A 19,054-nucleotide genomic window follows, 5' to 3' on the forward strand; every position below is an offset into this window, starting at 1 on the left:
AGGATCTCCCATGGTGGACAGGTTTCAGCAGAGCTTCCAGACTAAGACAGACTAGGAAGAAGGACCTGGCCACCCACTGCTGAAAAAATTTGCCATGAAACCCTATGAATGACAGCACAACACGGTATGATATAGCACTGGAAGGAGAGGATGGTGCAAAAAGATGGGGCTGGGTTCTGCTCTGCTGTGCACAGAGTCTCTAGGAGTCAGAATTGGCTTGATGGCGCCAACAACAACAACAAAGTGTATCTGCCAAAAATCGACAGCAGATATCCTATTTAATGGTGAAATGTTATAAGAAGACCCTTTAACTTTAAGTTCAGGGACAAGGTAAGGATATTGATTATACCAACTTTTATTTAATGTTGTACAGATGACCTAGCCAAAGCAATTAGACAAGAAGTAATGGGAGTGGATGGGAATGACAGAAAGCATTTCTGTCAGTTGTTACCTTGGGCTGGGGAACTTGGTTGTGGAAAAAGAGCTTCAGATGTTTCTGTCTTATGCCTTTAAAATAGGATCTAAAACAGAGAATGCACTATGTTAACATTTATTAAATTTAGTTGATGGTTCATGGGTGTCTGTTACTTATTTTTTGCACTTTTTGCATGTGTGTAATGTTGCATAATTTAAAAAATTTACTTCTTCAGCTGAGTTCCCTGTAGCAATCAAGAAACTGCATAGCTAAATTTTACGTATCTAGTACGTTAGAGTGAAGATTTTGAGGAGTGAGAATTTTGCTGGAAAATCCATGCCCCAAAGTAGAGTTCTTTCTTCTTCTGAACCTTAACCTTTTGTTCAGTGCATAGAGCCCAGGCTAATTCAAGGGAAAAGTATTATTTGTATGTTAGAATGTTTATTATTCTCTTGAAAAAAGAAAGCTGACTTGCCTTTTGCCAAGATTCTCCTACCCAGCATCAAGTTACTGTTATAGGAAATTCTAAGATACTTGAATTTAGTCTCTAACATTTTTTTTCTTTTTTTGCTGTGAGAATTTGGGGTTCTAGTTAACATGAATTGCGAATCACTTCTGTTGAGGATACTTAGCAAAAGAAGGAATTAAAGGTTAGAAAAAGTGGAAAGAGGAAACAGAAGTCAAAGCAAGAATGGAGGCTTTTGCTTTGAAAGTACTGCAAAAGAGAGAGAACCAGATGGAAACACACCTTCACGCCCAGGCCTGCATCCATTGCTGGGGGTTGCTGTGTGGGCGGTTTGGTACATGTGCTTTGGCCGGTAGCTATTGTGCCAGGACGAAAACCACATTGCCCTGGGTATCAGGGAGGGTATTTGCGAAGTAAATTAACACTACTCCACAGCTTCTTCCTTCCCTAGCAACCATTGACTGAAGGTAGGGCTCAGTCCTGCTAAAGAGTGTGTGAAATCATAAAAGCCTTAAACATTTAGGTGAATACCAGATGCAGGGGAAACAAAGCCCTTCAAATATGCATTTATCTTCATTTGCACAAAATTACTTTACAAATATCTTTGAAACCATGGGGAAAGAGATCCTGAAATGTTCTATATGGGAAAGGAACAGTAAATAGAAATTTATTCCATAGTACTCATTATTACTAATTTAATAAAATACGATAAAAATTACTTTTTGTTATATTGAGAAGGGGTTACTGTACTATTTGGTTAACACTGATTTATTATACTGGATGTTTTCAATTCTATGTAGAGAGAGAGTTAAATTATTGTTTGCCTTTGGAGTTTATGATAAACTAGTTAAAATTATATTTGTTTATTCAATATGAGATCCTCTTAATCTCTAATTTGTCATTGTTTTTGTTATTACACATGGTTTATGAAATCCATTAAGATTTTGTTTTTTAATACAGTATTACTCCAATTCACTATCTCCCAAAATGTGATTGTTTCATTGGCATTTAACTCTACTTTAAAACTATTTCAGATATTTGAATTATTATTTTATAGATTTAACTAAAAATATCCAGAAAATACTGCAGACAACATTGATTCTGATGGTTCTAGCTCTTTCAGATTAGGAATCTTTCCTTAGGGTCTTTTTTCCAAAAGTGACTTTCAAAGATATATGTCTTCAAAGCAAAGTAACACAAATTAGGAATTGGTATAAAGATAGAACAAAGGGTTAACAACATTGGACACACAAATTAGAGTCAGAATTGAAGTTAGTACACAAAATACCCTGACCTTGGAAATGGTTGTGATCTTTATTTTCATAATTATAGCAATCTTATATTTCCCCCACGTGCCCAGTCCCTTACTAAACCTCGGTATTGCTTGTGTGCATAATACAAGAAATACGTGTTTCTGAGTTCAGAGAAGTTATACAGGTCTATAATTCCTTGTCTAAAGAAACCTTTGGTACCAGATATGTTTTAGATATCAGAGTTTTTTGATTTTACAAAGGATATACTGTTTGTTTATGTAATAACCCCAGCAGGGTTAGCACAAAACCCCATAATCAGCATATTAATATTTTTGCATAAGACATGCATATTCACACAAAGGGTAGATAAAGCAGATAACCTCATGTCAATTCTGGGTTTTGCTGACAAATGAGTTAAGAAAAAACAACTGGTTTCAGAGTTTGCGGGCTTTTCATATTGCAAATAAGGGATGGTAGACCTATATACTAATTAGAGGTAGGGGAAAAAACAACATGAAACAAAAAAAAATTAAGAGCTGTGGTCTTGGCTGTAAATGCAATTTGAGTTAAGAGAAAGAAGTCAGAGGCTTCACCAAGGGGCGAAGTTGAACTGGGACTGAAGGAAGATTCATAGAAAAGCGTTTCAGTTGAAAATGAGCAACCTACGGTTCCTGTCAGACTGTGAAGTATGTAAAGACATAAGAGGATGGGGTGGAAAGATTATGAAGAATTTGAATGTTAGACCTGAGAGTTGTGCTACTGTGTCAAGATTCAGGGAACTTTTTTGACCCAAGAAACAGGACTTGGTATCAGAATGATATTGGGGATAAAGGATACAGAGTAACCAAAGATAATTTCCAGATTTCTAGACTGAGGGCATGGAAAACCATTGGTCTCATGAAGAAAAACACAATTGAGGCGTATTTACAAGTCATGAAAGAGATCAGAACATGGCATTTAATGGGAAATCCAAGTGGAAATATTTTATAATTGGGTATAGAAACAAAGGTATGAATTATAAGTATTCAGGGCTAGGATGTAAAAATCACAGTGTTGTAAACATGTATTGTAAACATTGTACTGTCTCATACTGCTAACTGTGGATAAAATATTGATAGTGAATGAGCTTGCTGGAGGCATGAGATATGAGTATAGAGAGAACAAGACAGAGCTTTGTAAAATATCCACTGGTAAGGGTGGAAGGAAGAAGAGGAGGCAAGTAGAGGATGTGGTGTCAGTCAAAGGGATGGGAACTTTGAAGAAGAAACAAGTGATCAGTTATATAAAACGTCATAGGGCTAAGAACAGGTAGATGAGGATGGATGATTAGACTTGTATGAGAGTTATTTTGGAAAATTTTACAACTACAGTTTCTGGCGTGATGAGGGTGGAAGTCAAGCTGCAAATGTTCATTGAGCATCTGCTATATGTCAGGCACTGTTTTCTTGGGATATAGCAGTGAACAGAACAAAATCTCTGCCCTCATGGAGCTTACATGGGGAAAGGGATAAAGTAACAAACATGTAAATGCTTTTTTTTTAGACTTTATTTTTTTAGAGCAGTTTTAGATTTACAATAAAATTGCAAGGATGGTAGAAATGTTTCTCATATATCCCCTGTCCCTGCACATGCATAATCTCTCGCATTATCAGATCACTCAAGGGAAGGCTACATTTGTTTACAAGGATGCACCTAGAGAGACGCATCGTAATCACCAAAGTCCGTAGTTTAACTTACTGTTCACTCTTGGTGTTGTTTATTCTGTGGGTTGGGACAAATGTCAAATGACATATGCCCATCATTATAATATCATGCAAAGTATTTTCACTGCCCTGACAATCCTCTGTGCTCCACCTATTCGTCTCCCCCCATCTCTGGCTACCGCTGATCTTTTTACTGTCTCCATGATTTTCCCTTTCCCAGGTGTCATATAGTTGGAATCACACAGTTATAGCCTTTTCACATTGGCTTCTTTCACTTACTGGTAAGCATTTAAAGTTCCTCCGTGACTCTTCATGGCTTGATAGCTAATTCCCTTTTATTGCTGAATAATATTCCATTGTCTGGATGTACCACAATTTGTTTATCCATTTACCTACTGAAGGACATCTTGGTTGCTTCCATGTTTTGACATTTATGAATAAAGCTGCTATAAACATCTGAATGCAGGTTTTTATGTGTACATACGTTTTCAGTTCTTTTGGGTACATAGCAAGGAGTGCAATTGCTGGATCATACGTTAAGAGTATGTTTAGTTCTGTAAGAAACCTGCAAACTATCTTCCAAAGTGGCTGTACCATTTTGCCTACCCACCAGCAGTGACTGAGAGTTCCTCTTGCTCCACATCCTTGTCAGCTTTTGGCGTTGTCAGTGTTCTACATGTTGGCCATCCTAATAGGTGTGTAGTTGTATCTTAATGATGTTTTAATTTGCATTTCTCTGATGACATGACTTGGAGCATCTTTTGGCATATGCTTATTTGCCATCTGTGTATCTTCTTTTGTTAAGCATCTTAAGATCTTTGGTCCATTTTTTACTTGGGTTGATTGTTTTCTTATTATTGAGTTTTAAAAGGTGTTTGTACATTTTGGATAACAGTGCTTTATCAGAGTATCTTTTGCAAATATTTTCTCCCAATCTGTGGCTTGTCTTCTCATTCTCTTGACATTGTCTTTTACAGAGCAGAAGTTTTTAATTTTTTTCAAGTACAGCTTATCAATTATTTCTTCCATGAATTGTTCCTTTAGTGTTGTATCTAAGTCATCACCAGACCCAGGGTCATCTAGATTTTCTCCTATGTTATCTTCTAGGAGTGTTATAGTTTTGCTTTTAGATTAGGAATATGATCCATTATGAGTTAATTTTTGTAAAGAGAGTAAGGTCTTTCTCTAGATTCATTTTTGTGTGTGTGGATGTCCAGTTATTCCAGCACCATTTGTTGAAGAGACTATCTTTACTCTATTGTACTGCCTTTGGTCCTTTGTCAAAGATCAGGTCACTGTATTTATGGGGGTCTATTTCTGGGCTCTCTCTTCTCTTCCATTGATTTGTCTGTCCTTTTACCAATACCACTGTCTTGATTACCATAGCTTTCTAGTAAATCTTGAAGTTGGGTAGTGTGAGACCTCCAACTATGTTCTTTTTCTTCAATATTGAGTTGGCTATTAGAGTCTTTTGCCTCTCCATAAAGACTTTAGAATCAGTCTGTAAATATCTGTAAAATAATTTTCTGGTATTTTGATTGGGATTGTATTGAATCTGTAGATCAAGTTGGGGAAGAATTGACATCTTGACACTATTGAGTCTTCCTATCCATGAATGTGAAATATCTCTCCATTTATTTAGTTCTTTGATTTCATTCATCAGAGTTTTGCAATTTTCCTTATATAGATCTTATATATATTTTGTTAGATTTATACCTAAGTTTCATTTTGAGGGGTGCTCTTTTTAATTTCAAATTCCACTTGTTCATTGTTTGTATATAGGAAAATGATTGACTTTTGTATATTAAACATGTATTGTCACCTTGCTATATTCACTTATTGGTTCCAGTTATTTTGTAGATTTTTTTGGATTTTCTACATAGATGATCATGTAATCTGTGAACAAAGATAGTTTTATGTCTTCCTTCCCAATATGTCTACCTTTCATTTCTTTTTCTTGCCTTATTGGATTAGCAAGGACCTTCAGTATGATATTGGAAAGTAGTAGTGAGAGGGGCATGTTTGCCTTGTACCTGATCTTAGTGGGAAAGCGTTGAATTTCTCACCATAAGTATGATTTTAGCTATAGATTTTTTCTAGATAGTCTTTATCAAGTTGAGAAAGTTCCTCTTTATTCTTAGTTCACTGAGACTTTTTATCATGAATACGTGTTGGATTATGTCAGATGCTTTTCTGCATCTATTAATATGATCGTGATTTTTCTTTTTTTAGTCTGTTGATGTGATAGGTTATATTAATTGATTTTCTAATGTTGAACCAGCCTTACATCCCTAGGATCAGTTCCACTTAGTTGTGGTGTATAATTCTTTTTATACTTTCTTGGATTCAATTTGCTAATATTTTGTTGAGGATTTATGCATCAATGTTCGTGAGAGATATTGGTCTGTAGTTTTCTTATAATGTCTTTGGTTTTTATGTTAGGGTAATGCTGGCCTCATAGGATGAATTAGGAAGTATTCTTTCTGCTTCTTTCCTCTGAAAGGAGATTGTAGAGAACTGGTATAATTTCTTCCTTTCATGTTTGTTAGAATTCATCAGTGAACCCATCTGGGCCTGGTGTTTTCTGTTTTGGAATGTCGTTAATTATTGATTTAATTTCTTTAATAGATATAGGTTTATTCAGATTGTTGCTTCTTGTGACTTTTGGCAGATGGTATCTTTCAAGGAATTGGTCCATTTTATCTAGGCTATCAAATTTGTGGGCGTAGAGTTGTTCATAATATTTCTTTATTTACTTTTAATTTCCATGGGATCTGTAGTGATGTCCTCTCTTTTGTTTCTGGTATTAGTAATTTGTGTCCTTTCCTTTTTTTTTTTTTTGTTAGCCTGGCTAAAGGCTTATCAGTTTTGTTGATCTTTTCAGAGAACCAGCTTTTGGTTGTGTTGATTTTCTCTATTAATTTTCTGTTTTCAATTTCATTGATTTCTTATCTAATTCTTATTTCTTTTCTTCTATTTATTTTGGATTTAATTTGCTCTTCTTTTTCTAGTTTCCAACTTGGAAACTTAGGTTATTGATTTTTAGATCTCACTTCTTTTTTAATATATGCATTCAGTGCTATAAATTTCCTGCTGTGGAGTGCTTTTGCTGCATTCCACAAATTTTGAAGAGTTATATTTCATTTATCTCAATATGTTTTCATTTCTCTTGAGGTTTTTTTCTTTGACCCATGTGTTATTTAGAAGTGTGTTGTTTAATCTCTATTTATTTTAGGATTTTCCAGTTATCTTTCTGTTATTGATTTCTTGTTTAATTTTGTGGTCTGAGAGCAGATATTATGTGATTTGTATTCTTTTAAATTTGTTAAGGTATATTTTATGGCCCAGAATGTGGTCTGTCTTGGTAAATGTTTCGTGTCAGCTTGAGAATATTGTGTTCTGCTGTTGCCAGGTGAAATAGTCTATAGATGTCAGTTATATCAGTTGATTAATGGTGTTGTTGAATTCAGCTGTGTCCTCTTAATTCTCTGCTGAATCTGCTCATTTTTGATAGAGGGGAGTTGAAGTCTCCAATCTGATAGGGTATTCATCTATTTCTCTTTCCAATTCTGTTGGTTTTTGCCTTACATAGTTTGATGCTCTGTTAGTTTCTGTCTTATATTATTTTCCTTCTCTCTAAAGAACTTTTAACATTTCTTGCAGAGTAGGCCTATTGGCAACAAATTCCCTCAACTTTTATTTGCCTAAGAAAGTGTTTATTTCTCCTTCACTCTTGAAGGATAATTTTACAGAGTACAGAATTCTAGGTTGACGGTGTTTTCCTCTACATTTTAAATATTTTATTCCACTCTCACTTGCATGGTTTCTGAGAACAAGTCAGATGTAATTCTTATCTTCGTTTCTCTACAAGTAAGGTAATTTTTTCCTCTGACTTCCTTCTGGACTTTGTCTTTATGTTTAATTTTCTATATTTTGAAAATGATATGCTGAGATGTAGTTTTTTTGGCACTTACCATATTTGGTTTTATCTGAGCTTCCTAGGTCTGTGGTTTGGTGTTGGATATTAATTTGGGGAAATTCTCAGACATTATCAGTTTAAATATTTCTTCTCTTTTCTTTCTTTATGTTTTCCCTTGGTATTCCCATTATGTATGTTACACCTTCTTTGGTTGTTCCACAGTTCTTGAATATTCTATTCTGGGTTTTTTAGTCCTCATTCTCTTTGCTTTTCAGTTTTCAGGGATTCTGTTGACATATCCTCTAGCTCAAAGATTCTTTCTTCAGTTGTGTGCAGTCTACTAATAAGCCCATCAAAGCCATTTTTAATTTCTGTTACAATTTTTTGTCTCTAGCATTTCTTCTGATTCTTCCTTAGGATGTCCAACTCTCTGATTGCATTAACCGTGTGTTCTTGCATGATGTCTACTTTACCCAATAGAGTCCTTATTGTATTAATCATAGTTTTTTTAAAAATTAAGTCTGGTAATTCCAACATCTCTGCCATGTATAGTGCTCTGCTTGCTTTGTTTCTTCAAATTGTGTTTTTTTTGCCTTTTTCTATGCCTTGATGGCCAGACACAATGACAAAGTGAAAGAAACTGGTGTCAATAGGCCTTTAGTATTCTGGTGGTGAGGTGTGATGGGGAGGGAAGCAAAGCATTTTATAGTCCTATGATTAGGTCTCAGTCTTTTAGTTACCTTATGTCTGGACTGTGGACTTTGCAAGTGTTTCTTAGCTTTTTTTCTCTCCCCTTAGATAGGACAAGATGGGTATGGTGGGCTGGAGTTGAGTATTTCCGTTCCTTTTGTGGAATGGCTAAAGCTGGCTGGCATTGGGTATTTCCCTTCCCCAGTTCAGTTAGGCTCTGATAATAGCCCAGCAGGTCAGGTGCAGTTACTTGTAATGTAAATGTTATTTTAGTTTTCCCCACAGTGCTTGTTAGCCAAAAATACCTTTTTAGTCACCTATTATACCAGTTATACAGCGTGACCAGACTGCCTTACTTGGGCCTAGCCCTGGTCCTAAAGTTCTTCTAAGAGGAGTAAGAAAGACGTTTATGGGTTATACACTTGAGACGTTTGTCATGAAAGGAAGAAGGATCTGAATCATTTGAAAGCTTTAAACTTGGAGACCTAACAAAGTATAGTGTATGTCCTGTATGTATTATAGAGTCTAAATAACTGTATGGACCATGGAAGCCAAACACACTAGGTTTTCTGAAAATGGACCAGGGTTTTTATACAGGCAGGTTTTCCTTAGGGTCTATGGGCAAGGTAGCAAGAGGTTGGGAAAGCTGGGGAGACCATCACCAGTATTCAAAGTAAAAACAAAAGTTTACTGTAGGTATGTACTGCTCCACTCTTGGCTAGAGAAGTTGTGGGATACATGCATGTTTTGTGGAAACCTGGAATTATGTTATGTTCGGCTCTTTTTCTGGGAGGCCCCAACACCCTAGTTGCTTTTTTAATCCACTGAAGTGTGTGAGTTGTTCTTGGCCCCAAGGGCAAATATATCTGTTGGGATGGATAATGGAAAGGTCAGATGTCAAGTGCCCCAGCTATTGATCATTTGTAAGAGAATCTGGGTAGACACCTCCCTGATCAACTCTTGATCAATGTATATGTTGACTCTGGCCTTAGAGACTTTCCAGAGACCCTAGATTACAAAGAAACATTTTGAGAGGCTGTGGTTTCCTCTGCTATTTTCTTGATCAATTTCTTTCTACTGCTTTCTGTCTTTCTGTAATTTCTCAAAGTTTCTGGTCTACTGATGGAACCTTACCTTGGTTTTCAGTGTTGTTATTGTTTCAATCTTAAAAGTATACACATTACATTAATTGTGTGTGTGTAGGGTAGAGGTTGGGGATGTGTATTGCCACTTGAGAGGGATCTTGAGATGAAGGGTAGGCTAGATAGACTTATTCAATTTGTCATATGGAACCAAACATGATGACTAAATTAAAAATCCTGTAATCAGGACCCTAACCCACTTAAGAAATTGCCTTCATTAAAATGAATAAAGTTTTATTAAATAAGAACTGACCATAATCTTTGCTTTCCATAGTTCCTTATGAGAGTGTAAATTTCATCAAGTATTTGAAATCTTTACATGGAAGCTGTGACTCCTGGCCTAGTGTTGGGAGCCCACCTCCAAGTGTAAGCTTTGAGTCATAAGAATGGGTACCTATAGCTATCGAAAAGGCAGGAGGAAGATTAGATTCCAGGAGTAATAGACTCAAGACTCCAGGTTGATTCAACATGGGACTGGCTTGTTACAGAACTGAGAAACAGCTTTTTATCTCTGAAGTTTTAGACTTATTTAACATTTCATATGGACATTTTAGATTCGAAATATTATTATCTAGTATAAAACAGTGTTACCACACAAAGGGCACGATCTGCTTGCTGCAAGACAAAAGCCAGTCGTCAAGAGGCAAGTTGGTGGCAGACAAAGGGCATTTTATCACAGCTTGCCAGCAAGAGGGAAGATGGCCAACTAATGTCCAAAAGAACCATTTTAAGTGGGCACAGAATCTTGAAGCAGTTATACAGGCCAGTGGGTTACAGGGGAGGGAGTTAGGAATGTTGACCCTCTGGTGTTGCAGACTGGGAATGGCTGCACTAGATCTTTCAGTTGTCATTGATGATGGCTGTCAGCATAGACTCTCTGTTCGGGGGTCATCACAGTCCTAAGGAGCTCAAAATAACGAAGTTACTGTCTTATCGCAGCTGGGAGGTATGTGTACAAGCGGGGGTTATAGAATCCGCAGAGCAGTTGGATCTCCTGGAGGGTGGTTACCCAGCTGGGTTAGTTAGTCAGCGGTCATTCAAAGTTACAATGTGGTTTCTTTTCTGTAATATGGCTTCCCTGTGTCAACCTTGTGTTGAGCCAGTATCAAGAGTGCTTTATATTTTTCTTACTTCTTAAGATGCACAGTCCTCGTGAACAGTAATAGGTATATCACTGAAGTATTATAGTTGGAGCATTGACAGGATTTAAATTTTGTTTCTGTACAGTATAATATTAGGTTCTCATTTTAGGCTTTATATTAGAAAAGCCAGGTATAACAAAATATTCATAGTAATGTAATAACCACAAGAGTTTCAACATGGTAAAAAAGTGCTGGTAGGCAAGTATGTATTTGGATTTCAAATAGTATCTAATTATTCTTATCAGTATCAAAAGATCCTGTTATTGCATGTGTCCTTATGTTTCATTTATTTTCTTTTAGGTCTCTTTTATTCAAAACCTTGTATTTTGTGTAGAAAGAGTTTACCGTGTGCCTGACTTTGGTGTCTGGGAAAGAGGAAGCAAATATAATAATGGCAGCACAGAGCTACATTCGAGGTAATTTGTTGATTTCTGAGTGTTTTTTTAAAAATTTAAATGTGTAGAATTTGAATATGAATAAAAATCAGAAGTATTAGATTGGAACTATGGTTTCTATGTTAATTTTCATCTCTTTTTTTTTCTGTATGATGCAGATGAAATTCACTTAAAATTAAAGCTAAGGGTGTGCTCTCAGTGCCCATAAACAGATGCAGGAAAGGCACAGTGTCCTTCCCAGCCTCCCAGGTGTCAGTCCACGTGCAGCAGCCTCCAGTCCACGGCTTGGACTTTCTGCTCAGCCACGTGGTTTTCTTCTTCCCCTTTACCGTGATGCTCTTTGAAGAATGAAGTACATTAAAATTGCCAAACACCAGTGTATATACATTGCATGTAAAATTCCCTTCCAAGTTATAGAGCTGATTTTTCTCCTATTCAGAGATACTTATACCCTTCCTATAAGACGCAACATTCATTGTTTTCTGTAAGAGGTGTGGTCAACATCTTGAGCTGTGGTTTAGGGGGTTTGAATAAACAGCAATAGTTGATGACTGATGTTAGTAGTTTATCACTTTCCTTTACTCCTTAGGGTTAGGGAAACAGCTTTAGTGACTAATTGCACCTTTCAGATATTCTAAGTTTTTGCCCAGGAGGTGATCTTTTAACTAAACAGTGTAGCTCAATTAGTCTTATCTATTTCACACTAAAAGATTTAAGAATTTAAAGGTGATTACCTATAGGTCAGTTTAGGTCGTTGAGACTTAAATGAAGTGGAGAAACAGTTTAGAAAACACTGGTTAAGAGGAATCTACACTTCTCTACTTTTTTGGATAGAAGAACTAATCACACACAAAAAATTAGGCCAATTTAGTTGTTATGTAAACGAAAAACTGGCTCCAGATCACTAGCTATGTATCCTTTCTATGCTTCAGTTTCTTCATCTATAAAATGAAGATGATAGTTTCTACTTTATAATGTTGTTATAATGATTGAGTTAATATTTCTGTAAAGCATTTGAATACCTGGCATAAGTAAGCACTAGGATACAAATGTACTCTTTAAGACTATTTTGATAACAAAGCTTGAAACAAAAAGGACTTTTTGGTTAACTCTGGTTAACTAAAATACAAACATTTTTCTATAAGTTTTATGATTCATATGAGGCATTTTTATAATACACAGCAGAACAGTAGCAGTCAGTGAAGTGGAGAAATAATTTGTGGGAAAGTTCAGAGCAGACATTAAACAAATTCTGACAAATATTAAAAATAGGAAGATAATGTTATATTTCAGCCATCATCCAAATTACATTCTCAAGATTCCAAGTTATCAGTCAAATTACAAGAAAGAAAGTGGATTTGATTAGAAAAGGTGATTTTACCTTTTCAGCATTTCTGATTTATCAGACCTCTTAACTGCTTTTTTTTTTTTTTTTTTGCTGTGGAAGATTCACCCTGAGCTAACATCTATGCCAGTCTTCCTGTATTTTGTATGTGGGTCACTGGGTCACTGCCACAGCCTGGCTGCCACTGAGTGGTGTAGGTCCACTCCGGGATCCAAACCTGGGCTGCTGAAGTGGAGTGTGCCAAACTTAACTTAGGCCGTGGGGCCAACCCCTCTTATCTGCTTTTTAATAACCATTTAATATATGCCACTGTTATCCCACTGACATTATTTTCAGTATGAAATATTTGGAGTAGGGGTTTTTCTGTTTATAAAAACTGTGTTAAACTCAGAATGAGCCTTGGGTAAAAGATACCATTAATGCTAGAAAGTTAAGGTGTTGGAAGGTTTCTAGTGAAAAAAACAGAGTCTCCAAGTTGTTTTCTTGTAACTAAGATGCTAATCTTTAGATTGAATCATTAAGGATTTTATTTCAAGGCTTGGAGGATATGAAGTTTTTTGCTACCTTTTGCATGCAAAATTAATCTTAATTGTAGCAGATCAGTTATATTCAAATGGATGGGAAATGAAATTTGCCGTTTAGATTTGGATGATGGGTTTTATACATTTAACATTGATCTTCTAGTTTTCCATGGTATAACACTTTACAATTCCCCAAAAGAATTTTAAACATTTTTTTTTTCAAATGTTTCTGAGCTCAGATCTCCACAAGCCTTTTTGGGTCTGTCACCTCTGGTGCCAAAGGAGTCTGTTTTGAAACTGCAGCAGGACTCGGCGCTCATGGGCACAGTGATAGCAGTGGTGGTGGGAGGCCAGTATCTTTCTTTGCTTAGGCCTGGGGAGTAGAATGTAGAGCTGCTACCAGTGAGGGATTAAGTCACACCTTTTAATCTATTGCTGCTGTAAGACATCCCAGAACTATCTGTGCCTAGTTGGATCTGATCTTTATTGCTTAATGCAGTATCCTTGTTACATCTTTAAGCTGTTCTCATAATTTCAGACAGCCTGAAGTAGTGTACAATAATTCTTGCTATAAGTACTTGCTATAAGTACGCCGTTTGCCTTCTTGACGTTCTTTGCCATTCTCCTTCTATTTCTATACTATGCAGTCCTGCTTAGCAGGAGTCAGAGAAGGGACAGAGTACACTCTGACTGTTGCCTTGGTGCTCACTAGGGCTTTGGCCAAAGTAACTGGCTTGGTGAATGTCCCTTTCTTCCCTTACCACACTGGGCACATCCCTTCTAAGCTGCAACTTGATCAAAGAAGATTCCCACCCGGGTCCCCCAAAACACACAGGTAGTATTCTGAGGTCAGAGGCTCCCTTTTCAGCATCCATGCTCAGTGGCCCTGCAATAATTGCAGTCTGTGGCACTGTACAGTTACAGAATAAATTTTATTTAGGTCAAGCAGGGAACATCATTGCCCTTTATACCGGAGGAAACTAAGGTTTAGAAGGTTTAGTGCTCTCCCCCCAACCCTGCCCTTAAATGATACAAGCCAGTAGGTGGTAGAACTGGAACTAGATTCCAGGTGGTTGGCCTCCAAATCCAACCGCTGAAAGTGGAAAGTTTCTACTCTTTCATGCTGAATTTTCTTCTTCTCCCCAAAGCCCCAGGACATAGTTGTATATCCTGGTTATAAGTCATTCTAGTTCTTCTATGTGGGACGCCACCACAGCGTGGCTTGGTGAGGGTTGTGTAGGTCTGTGCCGGGTTCCGAAGTGGAGAACCCTGGGCTGCTGAAGAGGAGTACACGAACTTACCAACTCAGCCAGAGGGCCAGGGCCCCCTCACATTGTATTTTAGAGTCTTAAAAAGTTATTCTAAAGTTTGAAAGAACAGTAGGGTGTATGCTGTCTGTGAAACTGTGGTAAGTTTCAAGGGTATCTTTGTTTAGTACTCAGTACAGCTTGATTCAGCTTAATGCTTTGGTCAGACCTTGTTGATCTGCCCTTTTCAGCCCCAAGTTTGCTGGTATCCCTTTTAGTCCAAGTTTTTGAATTATTTAGTATTTCTTAGATAAGTCTTAGAATTTTTTTTCTGAAAGATGATCTCATTACATTTATCTGAGCCCAATTCTAGCAGCAGCCTCATGCTTTTCAGGGCTGCAGTGAAAGGATCTGTTGCTCTAAGCTCACTGTGATTTTCTTGAAATGTTTCCTGAGCAAGTGTTCCCTGTTCTGCTGATTTTTCTGTTGACTTGAGTTTCCTCAAGCAACACGCTCGTTTCAGTTTCTCCCAGGGTGTCTGGAACTGTCAGATAATTGTCCTCTTTCAGGACAATGTTCAGTCTCTAAGTCTTTTAATAAATGCCAGTATATTTTAAAATCCTATATTATTTGATTTAATTACATTTTCCTCCATATATCCTTTTGGTACCTATTTATTGTAGCACTAATTCTTAACTCCCAAAATTACGTATTCAAGTAGTCTTCTCAGCTGCTCCAAGTTTAATTAAAGTATTTTAGTCTTTATATTTCCCCTTCCTCATTTGTGTAAGGATATTCATACACCTTGGGACTACCTTTAAACCAAAACTCTTTGTTTTTGAGAAGAGATGAGTCTTCTATAAACTGTGAATTGAATGCCAAGCCTAACTTTGAGTTTTTTGGCTCTTGGGAAGCAAAAAGGAAAATGGTACTTAATAACTTAGTAATGTGGCTATATGCTCAAATGGAAAGAAAAGTTTCTGAAATGTTAACTCCTAAATAGAACTTTCCATTTAACAGCATAATTTCCTTTTTTACTTTGTTAAATCTTGTATTTGCAGTGTAAAGAAGACTATAGAAACAAAGACAATTTAAATCTGATTTTTCATGGTTTTTTCCAATGGTTTTATGTTCTATTATCTTGCCTTTTTCAATAAAGAAAGGCATCACTAAAATATCAGATAAGTAACCATCATGTCACTGTTTAAGATGCTTTTAGTGACCATTTTATTCCATACACTGCTTGTTATTTGAAGTAACTACATAGTCTTCTTAAGTCATTTGTGATGTTCCAGTCATTGAATTATGATAGAAGCAACTATCCATCCATTCTGCTTCATTTTATATATTTTTGCCATACCGAACAGTTCCTGAACATCCATGAAAACTATAGTACTGTAAAGACTTTGTTCTTTCAGGAAGTATGATTGGGTGCTCAGGGAGTTAAAGCATAGTGTTAGTGAGCAGGAGATTGTGAATTTAGTTCCCATGCATGCCAATTAATTTTTTCAATTCCATGGTGAGTTATAAATCATCTGGTCCAAACCCATCATCTCTCTAGAAAAGCTTTGATTTATGCAATCAATCACTTTTATTACAAACTATCTCCCTAGCAAACGTTGCTTTATTTTAGCCCTCTTAAGTGAATGTTGAGGTAACACCTTGCAAGAATCAAATTGGTGAATGTTCTACTGATAATAGTCACCTAATATTAATATATTCAATAACTAAGTATGAATAATGTAATTTTCTGAGAATGTCCTGTGCTAATAAATATTTTCAATTCTTACAACATTCTTATATTTGCCAGTAAAATATAAGATCACATTAGGAGTGTATTTGAGTTTCTAAATAGCTTGCTGTTGCCAGAGATTTAAATAACCAGTGTATTCATGAATTTCAATTAAGTCCAATTATTTAACCAGTTGCATTGGGAAAGAAAGTTAAAATGGAAAGAATGCCACATTTACTCTAGTCCAGGTACAGTGTTCGGTTTTTTGTAACACTTCATTTAGAAGGCAATTTCCAAATTGCTTCCTTACGTGTCTTAAAGACAGAGCCTTGAGTGGGCTACATGGTATCTCCTCCAGTACAGAATTTCTTATGTATTTGCCTTTTAAATAATTTATTTCTTCTCACTTCTCAAAATACTACAAACAGTCTTCATAATACATGTACCTCATACTGTAAGTGGAGGTTTTCTGGTATTACTCAGTTAAATGCAGATAAATGTTTGTGCATTGGGGGTTTTAGGGGAACTCCTAGGACATCAGGAACACATTCTTAAGCAAGAAAACCAGTTGACAGTGAATTTTTTGCATGAACTGTCAGAATATATGATTCCTATGGGCTCTCCTAACCCTTGGGTTCAAGAGTCTAGAGTTCTTGTGCAGGTACTATTTGGTTTCCATTTGGAGTATGTAAGGCTAACTATGATTGCCCTGCTTGTTCTGGGTACGTGATAGAGTTAGGAACCTGACTTAGGTTCTCTTCTGGTTACCTATTGTTGCAAATAAACCACCCCAAACTTAGAGGCATAAAACACCAACAATATTTTACTATTATTAGCTCTCATGGTTCTGAGGGTTGACTGGGCTAAGCTAGGTGGTTCATGCTCAGTGTCTCTTATGTGTTTGCCATCAGTTGTAGCTGGCGTTGGAGTCAGCTTGAAGGCTTCCTCTCTCTGGCTTTGGAGTGTTGACTAGAGCCTTGGCAGGAGCTGTCTGCCAGAAGACTTAGATGAAGTTTTTTCATACAGACTTCCTCACAACGTGGTGGCTGGGTTCCAAGGTCCAGCGTCACAAAAAAGAGAGCCAGCCAGGGGCTATGTCCTAGCCCTGCTATGACCTAGCCTCAGAAGTCGTGCAGTATAACTTCCACCACATCCTATTTGTTAGAGTCAGTAAGACCAGGCCATCTTCTAGTGAGGGGAATAAGACTCCACCTCTTGATAGAAGTGTCAAAGAATTTGCAGACATGTTTTAAACTGGCATATATTTTTCACTTGGACTTGATTCCTTCAGGTTCTAGGCCTTATCGTTTCTCTAAAATGACTTTGGATATGAAAAGAGACTGCTGCCCTTGTCTTGAGTATACTAGCAGTACCAGCTGACTTGTCATGGAATTTGTTTAACCTGTGGAAGCATCAGGCACTTTGTTCACTACCAGTGAAATGCAGGGCTGCAGATTTGAAGCAGTAGGCCAATATCTTAAACCCATATTATTGGCTCGTTTGTTCTTGAAAATCAGGGCAAAACGGTCAGCATAGATTCTAGTAGGGAACAGAGTTTTCACCAAAGAGAAGGTCAGGATGCATTTGAAATCCACTACACTTCATCTTTTGGGACTTTAGATTCCTCATCTTAAAAGTAGAGGGAGTTAGCAAAAGAAATACAAGACTTGTACATTGGAAACTACAAAAAATTGTTGAAAGAAATTAAAGACATGCAAAAATGGAAATATATCTTTGTTCAGTGTAATGTATATCAAAAACCCAACTATCTTTTTTGCAGAAATTGATAAGCTAATCCTAAAATTCACAGGGAAATGCAAGGGAGTATTATGTTATAAGACCCTGAAACTTACTTTAACTTTCTATTTTAGCTGAATTTTTTTGGCACCACTGTGGGAGGGGAAGCAGACAGGGGCATCACCCCATTACTGCCAGGTGGGAATGTAAGGCTGGGTCTTTTGTTGACACCCAAGATGGAGACTCTTCATTACTGCTGGGTCTGGTTGGGATGTCTAGTTCCCCGGTAGGCTTCCATTGATACCTGCCTGGCTGGGAAAGATAGGAGTGTCTCATTACTGATTCCCAATTGGCCTCTACTTAACATAACAGGGAAAGGGTATGGCCTGTTTATTTTATTTTTTGGAGATTGGCACCTGAGCTAACATCTGTTGCCTTTTTTTTTTCTTCTTCTCCCCAAAGCCCCCCCAGTACATAGTTGTATATTCTAGTTGCAGTTCCTTCTGGTTCTGCTATGTGGGACGCCACCTCAGCATGGCCTGATGAGTGGTGCCATGTCTGTGCCCAGGATCCAAAGCAGCGAAACCCTGTGCCTCCTAAATGGAGCACACCAACTTAACTGCTCGGCCATAGGGCCGGCCCCAGGGTATGGCCTCTTTACAGCTGGGCATTAGAGAAAGTCCTGACGCCCCATTCGACCTCCTCTGATGCCATCGCAGCAGGAAGGGTTGGTTCACTCATTGCTGATGAGCAGGGGTGGAAGTCTAGGCTTTCCATGTGATCTCCACTGACACTGAGGTATGAGGGGGAGACTTCTTACCATTCCTTGGGAATGAAGGTCTTGGTTCCTCCTTGGACTTATCTGACACCACACCATAGCTGAGAGGGTTGCAGGTTGGGTGCAGTTCCTTATTATAGACTCAGGAATGTAGAAGTCTAGGTTTAACCCTTTCAGGAGTGGGTGGGGGTAGGGGCCCAGGGTGTTTTTGTTTTTGAGTGGTTATTGTTTAAATTTTAAATTGTCTAAATATTGAGTGGCTATTGTCGCATTTTGCTAGGCTTCCCTTTTCTTGGTCCTTTGGCTAGAGAAAGCAGGCTTTTATTAGGGCTTTTCTGTGCGCTTACTGGCATTTTCTGGTTGTTGGCTTCTTCAGCTCTGAGTCTGGTATATAGGAGGCAAAAAGGAAACTCAGGAAACTTACCACAGTATTGTTGCTAAAATCCTAAGGTTCCTAACCTAATAGAAAGTCTACCTTTCTATCTTTCTGAGCCTTTTTATTTTTGTTTATGTAATATCTAGTGTTTTTAGTTGTACTTAGTGAGAGGAATAGGGAAAATTATGTCACT

General features: G+C 37.3%; 1 protein-coding gene across 37 annotated transcripts in view; it reads left to right on the plus strand.

Annotated features, from left to right (window-relative positions):
* PHKB (phosphorylase kinase regulatory subunit beta) overlaps positions 1 to 19,054 on the plus strand; it is a 218,466-nt gene that overhangs the window by 57,217 nt on the left and 142,195 nt on the right. For all 37 annotated transcript variants that reach the window (XM_070613575.1, XM_070613562.1, XM_070613560.1 and 34 more), the window contains one exon: positions 11,031 to 11,146. In XM_070613575.1, the coding sequence (XP_070469676.1) occupies positions 11,031 to 11,146 (116 nt within the window). The remainder of the gene's footprint in view (positions 1 to 11,030; positions 11,147 to 19,054) is intronic.

The sequence above is a fragment of the Equus przewalskii genome, chromosome 3, assembly GCF_037783145.1.
Source record: "Equus przewalskii isolate Varuska chromosome 3, EquPr2, whole genome shotgun sequence".
Classification (NCBI taxonomy): domain Eukaryota; kingdom Metazoa; phylum Chordata; class Mammalia; order Perissodactyla; family Equidae; genus Equus; species Equus przewalskii.